Here is a 9308-nt window from a genome sequence, read left to right on the forward strand (position 1 = left end):
AGGATATAGTTCTTTCAGGTTCAAGTAATCATCAAATTCTAAAAGTGTAAAATAAATAATAATAAATTTCGGAACAAAATATCATACAAACAAACATTGTTATACTTTTCCGTTTTTGGCTTGCTTCAATGAATTCATTTTATTGACCAAAACATAGAGCCTATGTAGAGAGTTTATTTTAGTAACTAACTCAAAAAACAAATCCACCTAAAAAGAAAACTCAAAAACATAAATTGAAGCTCGAATTTTCTTTCAGAATTGAAAGCGAATACATTATTGTCAAATAGAAAGCACATTGGCTTCTCTTTACAAGTTTCTTAAAAAGTAGCAAATCCAAACCTAACTAAAGATAACATAGGAATTCAAAACAAATTTTTCTGCTTCCTATCAAATATTCCAGGTCCAAAAGTATTAATGAATAACTCAACAAACAATGGAAATTGCATCAATATGAACGAGGTAACTGGAACACTGGCAAGCAAAATGCTTGGAATAACAATCGATGATTTCCCCTCAAGCATAATGTAAAGACCTGAAGAAAAGACGATCATCATGGTGGCAATGGATAAAAAGAGGGTGAAAAGGCCTATTATCATTTTTGTGGGCAAGGATTTGTAGAAATCATCTTCAGAATAACGTGACGTGAGAATGCCCAAAAACATGATAACCGAAGTTGTTGAAGAAAAGAGTGAGATTGCATCTGAAACTATAAAAGTGGTGAGTACACTATTAGTTAAGAATGTACGACGACCTGCCTTTTCATCATTTTCACCAGGAACTATGAATGCTGCAGCAAACATTATGGTGACAATAAGAGCACCTACAACTGTACAAGAAGTTGCTGTTTCCTTCATTGACTTTTCCGCCTCTTTCCCCAATTCTTTGTGATTCTCTGTAAATACTTTTCGTGGTGTCTTCTTGTCTTTGTTTACAGATTCACAATCCTTAGGATGTACAATGCTCTCCACCTCCTGCATTTTTTGGCAACAAAATTATTCATGGATGAGACTCTTAAATATTGTCTCTTCATATAAATCCTTGAACTTTTGTCGTTTGAGACACCACGTAACCCAAAATCATTAGTTAAGCATGTAGAATGATAATATATTACGTAGTTAAACCATAATAATTTTTTCCTTTTAGTTTCATTTTTTTTTTCAATTATGCTTGTGCATGTTGACAAACTTTTTATTTTTTATTTTAAAGAGAATAATTTTAGTATTCTCTTTTTATTTTGAAATTGAATAAATATAAAGTAACAAAAATATGTGGAGTGGGAGAAAATGAGAGTAGAATAATAGCCAGAAAAATTATATAAACAACATATAGGTAAAATATTTTATAATTATAAGCTATATAGATAGGTAGATAAATAGTCACCTTAAACCATTGTAGTTCTCTCTGCATTTGCAAAGCTGCACCTTGAATGTGATTAATTTGTGACAATGGGGTAATACTTGCTACCGTATGTAGCAAATTATTGCCAAATTGATCTCTCGTCCTCACTCTTGCTCGTATTTCATCGGCATGATCGAGGCCAGGTATATTTTCCTTTTTGCGCAACTGATTGGAGACATGTATTAGATTATAAACTTTGTGGTGACGACATTCAGCGGCAATTTGCAACAGGTTCTGGCCCTTTTTGTTCGTAACTAAATTTACAGGATATGAGGAATTTCTAAGAAAATGAGTAATATACTCCATATGCCCTCGTTCTGCTGCTACACACAATGCTGTGTTCAATTTCATTCGTTGATATTTACTCATATCTCTTTCACTCGCTTTAAACATGAGAGGTAAAAATTGCGCAACCCACTCATGCACCAATTTCATCTGATATATACGATTGATTCCTACATTAAAAACAAATACAAATTTACAATCATTTAAAAATAATATTCACTATTAATAAAACAATCATAGAAAAATCAATTAACAATATGATTGTGTATGTGGCCTACCCAAAAGTGTTTGGAGATTTGACACTAGTCTTGGGAATAAACCCATTGCCATTCCTGCATTGCAATCCAAATTTGATGACAAACAAATAAATAAATAAATAAATACACACACACACACACCATAAATGGGCCATTCTTCGTACCATGTTGGTTTTTGTCAAACTCACGCATGTGTATTACTTAGCTTTTTTATGTTTTCTTTACAAAATTATTACTGTTCTCACATTTTTTATATTACAAATTAAAATGAGACACATTTATATCAATGGGCTTACCTTTATTAAAGAAATAGTACCAGTAGCCGAGCCAGGTTTTTAATGTATCGGCCGATATGGAAACCAAAGGGAAAAAAACTCTCAACTTTTTAACCTTGTAGAAAAAATCATAAACTTGTATTTATGGAACAACAAAATTCATATTCTATATTATAAAAAAAAAAAACATATTTTATGCACAAAACATATAACTCATTGTTAAAGAAACTTCAAAATTTAATAACTTTTTGAACAATGTAAAGGCAAAATATTATAAAAATATAATTTCAACTTACCAGTAACTAATTCAAAATTCTGAGGCAAGTAATAATTAGAAAACGATTTTTTCTTTGGTTTTCCTGTGCTGTAGTGCGAACTTCTTGTTGAACTTTAGTACTTTACCATTAGCTGAAGGATATACATTTATTTTTATTTTTATTATGTTCCTCGTTTCCTGCCTTTTTAACCTTTATAATCATATTGGTTAGGTCACTTAATACTATGGTTTGTTGGTAATTCTCTTCATTCACTTGTAAGTGAAATGCATTAGGTTTGATTGTCATCATTAACCAATTCGAACCAAATTATTATGGCTAATCCATTATGAGGTTTAGTCCACAATATCTCCAAAAGAAGCTATAAAACCACTAAGGAGGTTATTTAATTGAGATTTTGTGGGATTTTAATTCTTTTAATGAATCTAGGGGCATTCAATCAAGATTTTAAGTGATTCTCTAAAATTCAAATTGTATTCAATCAAAATTTTAAGTAGTTTATTAAAATCATTAGAAATCTGAGTGTATTCAATTATAATTGTGTATAGCATTTCAGGTGTATTCAATTAGAAATTGATTTTAAAGAAGTGTATAGCATTTCATATGTATTCAATTATAAATTAATTTTAAAGAATTTGAAAAAATTTAAGGAATTCGAGAAAATAGAAGAGATTTCATAGCGTATTTTAAGCATCTACAAATCTCTTATCCACCTGTATCCTCTCTCTCCCCTTCCTCTCTTTCACACTGCAATAACAGCCCATAAAAGACAAGCCCTTATCTATTTCGGTTTTAAGATTCACTATAATCTGCCCATTTTGTTTCTGTTTTGTGTTTTAAGTATTTTGTTAAGGGGTGTATTCAATTGAGAATTTGAAAGGTTTTAATGGTTTTATCATTTCCCTCAAAACCTCATTGGAAAAGATGAGAATTGTGGATGCATAAAATATAATACGAATCTCCAATTCTCTCTAATTCCTCAACTTTTTCAAATTCTTTAAAATCAATTTCTAATTGAATACACTTGGAATGTTATAATTTTTTTTTCAAATTTTAATTGAATACACCCAGATTTCTAAGGATTTTAATAAACTATCTCAAAATCCTGATTGAATACACTTTGAATTTCAGATAATCCCTTAAAATCCTGATTGAATACATCTAGATTCATTAAAAGAATTAAAATCCATTAAAATCTCAATTGAATACACTTTCCTAAATCAACGTGACTATATTTAATATAAAATAAAGATGTTCTTATATTCTTGTAGTAGCATTATGGAACAAATTTATGATGGCATTAACAAAAACCAAATTGGATTGCAGACATGTAAATTACCTGCGAAAATGGGATGCCCTCTATTCTCCTTTTGGTCTGAGAGATGCCCTTGATCACTTTGGCCACTTTTATGTTTTTCAACATTTATATGACTATCCTTGTTGATTGGAGGAAGACGTTTTATACGTATAACTATCAAGATAAAGAGCACAAGCTCAGTCCTTAATCAAAAATACTCTTCTGAAGTTTTTTTTTTTTTTTTTTTCTCTTAAGTTATATTTCTCATGTTAATTGTTATCAAATCATTGTTTTGTACCATACACAGAAATGACTAAATGTCTTTTACGAGTATCATTAATGAGAGGAAGAAGTTTTGTGTTAAATCATTTTTATGCCCATTATTTTACTTTTCTAATATCTTTATTGAATTGTGAATAAAGGATTAAATTGTTCACTCAAAAGGTCTTTTGGTTAACCAAGAAAGTTTTGTTAATAAATAACTAATATATGCTCATACAGAAAGTGTGTATGAATTTTTTTTAGTTTAGTTTTTAAAATGGAAGAGAGAGAGAGAGAGAGAGAGAGAGAGAGAGAGAGAGAGAGAGAGAGAGAGAGAGAGAGTGGGGAATGGAGAGAGGTTTATTTTTTTATTTTTTAAAATTAGAGAGGTTAAAAGTACATGTAAGTGAAGCTTAAACAAAAAAAAAAGTAAAATTTTGTTTTGTAAAATTATGTTACTGTCCTTTACTATTTTGTTAGAATAGAAGACTAAATAATCTTTGCACCATCTTTCAGTTGATAAAGTGGATTCTATTAATATATAGTTTAGATATAAGTATGATAGATTAATAAAAAATATATATATATACACACATATACACACGATACAAGTAGATAAACACCAACGAATGCCACAAAATTAAGAAGACTACCATATGATTTTTAAGAAGAAAAAAAAAATGTAAATACTGCCATTCCCTGCCGTGCCCCCTTTCAGTTTAACAACATGAAGTTTGAACCCAGCAAGCCCCACACGAGATTTCAAACTAGCAATGGTGTTGAAGAAGAAAGATGAACATAAAATAAAAAACAAACGATACAGACCAACACAAAATCAAAGTTTGAAGGAGCAAATGTACTAACCATAATAGATCAATTTTTTCCATAAATTGAGCTGGCTTCCACTGAAGAATGCAAAACGGTTATTGGCCAATGTTACTAAAGGGATATTCATGTTGCGGTCTATAGCCATTGCCAACTTTGGGTAACGTTGAATCAAATCCCACGCAATATCTATATATAATACAAATGTAAAAAAGGAACATTGTTAGTATACAGACAACATATTAATAAATAAAAAATTCTTACACGGGGAAAAATCTACCAAATCTGTTGTGATAGAAACCGTCAGAAATAAGTTGAGCAGCATCGGAAACTTTTAGCGTTTGGTGTGGAGTGAGGGAATAGAAATAGCGAGCCAATGCTCCCCCTTTCGTCCTCTCTTGGGCCACGACAACAAGAGGCCCCTCGACCCAACGAGGTAAAATGGTAAGTAAATTATTGTTCTTTTTAACCATGCATTCAGCTGCTTGAACCCTGTCTGGACAATAATTTATTATACAATAAAGTGCAGTGTAACCGAAATCGTCTGTTATTTCCAAGTCTTCCGTTGCCGTTAAATCCACCAACTGTTGTATAATGTGCACGCTGCAGCTCATGAAATTTTTGCTTGCATAGTGAAGAGCTGTACCATGCCGCACAAATGGAAGTCTGGCTTTTCCTTCCTGGGGATATTGGCGAAGAATCTTGATCGCATTATCCCAATCATTATGCTTGACATAGTTGGCGAAAGTTTTATGGATATCGTTGGCATTGCTCTCATGATCATGTCCTGCATGTTAGTGGTTAGCTACTGGACCTAAAAGTTTATCATCATTTCATTACTATTAAATAGAATTATATACAAGTATTAATTTGTGAGGATACATCATACCTCCAGTGTGGCCTTCTTCCATTGCCGACTGTGGCGTAGCATCATCATCATGAGTCTGAGTTGGATACGCTTCAAGAACTGACCTCGTCTCTGAAAATGAAAACTTTGATGTTAAGATACGTCTTAATCAACACATCAAATGAGACTAATAACACGGTACAACTATACAAACACTGCCGTATGTTTATCAGCTTTTCTTTTTTCCTTCAACTTTTCATGTATATACGTACCTTTTTCATCTGGTGGTTCATCTGGCTTCAATGTTGTTAACAAAGTATACCAAGCTTCACTGGCCGTGGTTTTGTCCTTGATAATTTGATAAGTATCACCCCTGCAAGAACTCTGGATTGCATATAAGGCCTTGGCATTCTTCTTCCCCCAAGCCTTATCATCAATTTTACCGTCTTCTCCTATAGGAGATTCATAGGTGCCATCGACAACGTCCCAAAGATCTTCGGCCAACAAGTAGATATGAATCCGAGAACTCCAATCATCATAGTTCTCACGGTCAAGAACTACAGGAACAACTGTAGCTGTCATGTTCACCCTGCCCATTTATTCAACCAGATTTTATGTTAGTCGAACATATGTTAAAAAAAAAAAAAAAAAAAATAGAGAAGTCAAAGTTGTCTAACACCACTTGAGGAGGACTAGTGCCGTAATGGAAATCAAGCACCCCCTTGTGGCCCTCCTCATCCAAATTCGAGGCTCCCTTTTCCCCTCAAGACTCCACTTAAATATTGACAAAAAATCGATACTACCCTATATAAATGCTAAGAACAAAAGGAGAAATCATAGTATGTGTGTTTATATTTCGAAAACAAGGGAAGCAACAAGATCAAAGAACGAAAACAAACCAAAGTCCCGATTTGACGAGGAATAACCTGTAATCCAAAATATACACAAATTTGAAAATGTAAGTCTCCAAAATGGTTACAAGATTTGGAGGATGAAAAGGGAAAATGAAATCAAATGAGATAAGTGGAGAGAAGTTTATAGAAATCAAAAGAATCTCATTCTGACATGGGATGAAAATTTTGAACAACTAACAAGACAAGTAAGAATCTCATTCACAAAAGAAAAAGACCAAAAGAAAGTATAAAGCCGGGTAAGGCATCAATGTTACGCATCATTCAATGTTACGGGTGTTATAGTCATTAGTTTTGATTTCCACAAGTATTTAAATATTTGATTCTTAATCTAGCCTTTCATTTTATTTATCATTCATTTTCTTTATCTTTCTTTTTTTGGTCTCCTCAGACTCTTATCTTTTGGTTTTCTTGTAGATTCTTTTTCACAAGAAACAACAGGTTGATATTCATTAAACATTCCAAACAAATACTAAGGTGCCAATTGGGTATAATACTCCAATAACCAAGAAATTGATTTTGGAGTGAGATTGCTCAAATGAGAAATTTATATTCCAGGTGAAATTAGTGGTAGATATGCGAAAGATGTGACATGCATATACGTACAGCCTTCTTGGACACATTTGATAAGTGGAGCCTTCTTTGCTCCTCCCATCATGCGTACGGCCGGTTTGATTTTCTTCTTTTGAGTAATAGCATTTCTAATGGGGTAGGCGATTGAATAGGGGTGAGTCATGTAGGTCAAAATTAACTTCAATGGTATAGGCAATTAATGCCCACTCCTCAAAAGTAGGCCAAACTGAAAATCTTTACTAAAAAGCAAAAGCAGAGCTTGCTATTTAGAATTTACTAATTTAGATCATAAAACGCATTCGCAACAAATAAAACGACCATGACAATCAAAAAGTGAAAGAAGTTGAATGCAGCAAAAGCTAAAGCAAAGTGCGCAGGGTTAATTATATCTAAAGTAACTCAGTAGATTCTAAAGCACATACATCCCAATACATCCCTTCAAGCAAAGTGTGCAGGAACATCGACCGGAAGATTCTAAAGCACATGCATGCCTTCAAACTGAAGAATCGCACCACGTTCAACATCATCATCAATGTTATATCAGTTTCTATAGTCGCTTGTTTGTCAATTGTTGATTTTACAAAGTGAATGTCTGCCGAAAAGCACAAGGAAAAGCACCCAAATGAATCGTGTTTTCTTCAAATCCTTTTGGAAGGGCAGCTCATCGGCTCCACCAATGCTCAAACAAAACCTGGACACCAAGGAAAGAACCCAAATGAATGAATTCACAGGTCCTACGACTCAGGAAACAAAAAAAAAAAAGACAGAACATCGACTAGAAGATTGTAAAGCACATACATCCCTTCAAACTCAAGAATCGCACCACGTTCAACATCATCATCATCAATGCTATATCAGTTTGTGAGAGAGAGAGAGAGAGAGAGAGAGAGAGAGAGAGAGAGAGAGAGAGAGAATTTGTAAGTGTCGATTTGGCAATGTCTTTATGTGTAGAGAGGTACGAGTGCTATATCTGTTTCCAACTAGAGCAAAGTGTGGGCATATGCTAGTGAAAATCGAAAGAACGTAAAAACAAACCAAAACTGAAAATCTTAAATAGAAAGCAAAAACCAAAGCCTGCTATTTAGAATTCAGATCATAAAATGCATTTGCAACAAATAAAATGATCACGGCAATCAAAAAGTGAACAGAGTCCAAAGCAGCAACACTAAAGGGAAGTGCGCAGGTTTAGTCATCTCTTAAGGAACTCAGCAACCTGTTATAGCGAATAACGCCACAAAAGCAAATCCATTTGAAGGGCAGCTAATCGGCTCCAGCAATTCCCAAACAAAAACTGGATAAGAACCAAGGAAAGAACCCAAATGAATGACTCCCACATGAAAACAAAAAGGAAAACAACGTGGGCTAGAAGATTCTAAAACACATACATCCTTTTAAACTGAAATGTCGCACCACGACCGCATCTCTTGCACAGCTTCGTAAGGGCAGAGAAAATATTGAACATGCGAGCATATGCACATAATGTCCCTTCGCGCCAGGGAAATTGACAAACAAAAAAAGAAGAAAACAGATCAGAAGCGGGACTGAAAATAGTGCAGAGCGAGACAAAGCAAATTCCTAACTACTCATACAATAAAATCCAACATGTATCAGATTATTCCTTGTGAAAAATAAAATGAATCCTAAATATCAATCATAAAGTAAGTTGAATATTGAAGATCAGCAGGATATAAATAGACATGTGGAAAGACAAAATGTTCTATTCCTTAGAACAATTCAAAAATAAAACTCATTAGGTGACTGAGAAACAATAAACCAAGAACTGAGAGTCAGATTAAGTTCAGCAAAAGCAGATAAAATTATTGAGATTACATATCGACAAGAAGTACAACCACCTTTTGAACAAGTTCATGTCTAGTGGAATCAGTGCTCAACAATGTGAATTTTTTTTTTGTTTCAAATTGTGCACATTTGCTTTAAATGATTTTTTTTTTTTTTTGGGCAGTATTTTGGATATGATAGCTTAATGGTATAATGATTTTGTTGTAATGAATATTTTTCAATTGCAAAGTTTCAAGCCAATACATTGATGTCTTGCAAGGGAAATGACTCTACAAAAATATAACCTTTATTTTGGTTGATACAA

The 9308-nt window shown here is 33.2% G+C and overlaps 1 protein-coding gene across 4 annotated transcripts; it reads right to left on the bottom strand.

Moving 5' to 3' along the window:
* Positions 1-229: 229 nt before the first annotated feature.
* On the bottom strand, positions 230-7142 carry LOC108866593. Of its 4 annotated transcripts, none has more exons than XM_048588673.1 (9): positions 6403-6944; positions 5993-6309; positions 5763-5852; positions 5154-5660; positions 4913-5062; positions 3830-3961; positions 1962-2015; positions 1381-1853; positions 230-971 (listed from the first exon to the last, which is right to left on the bottom strand). In XM_048588673.1, the coding sequence occupies exons 1-9, from the start codon at positions 6456-6458 to the stop codon at positions 363-365; spliced, it is 2388 nt and encodes a 795-aa protein (XP_048444630.1). In that variant the 5' UTR covers positions 6459-6944; the 3' UTR covers positions 230-362. The 4 variants fall into 4 exon arrangements, with proteins under 4 accessions (XP_048444630.1, XP_048444629.1, XP_048444631.1 ...); XM_048588672.1 differs by having other exon boundaries at positions 6400-6886; XM_048588674.1 differs by having other exon boundaries at positions 6620-6885.
* Positions 7143-9308: the final 2166 nt, after the last annotated feature.

Source organism: the organism of the source record quoted next, unplaced genomic scaffold (assembly GCF_019419815.1).
Source record: "Pyrus x bretschneideri cultivar Hongxiangsu unplaced genomic scaffold, Pyrus_bretschneideri_v1 Contig29, whole genome shotgun sequence".
Lineage (NCBI taxonomy): Eukaryota > Viridiplantae > Streptophyta > Magnoliopsida > Rosales > Rosaceae > Pyrus > Pyrus x bretschneideri.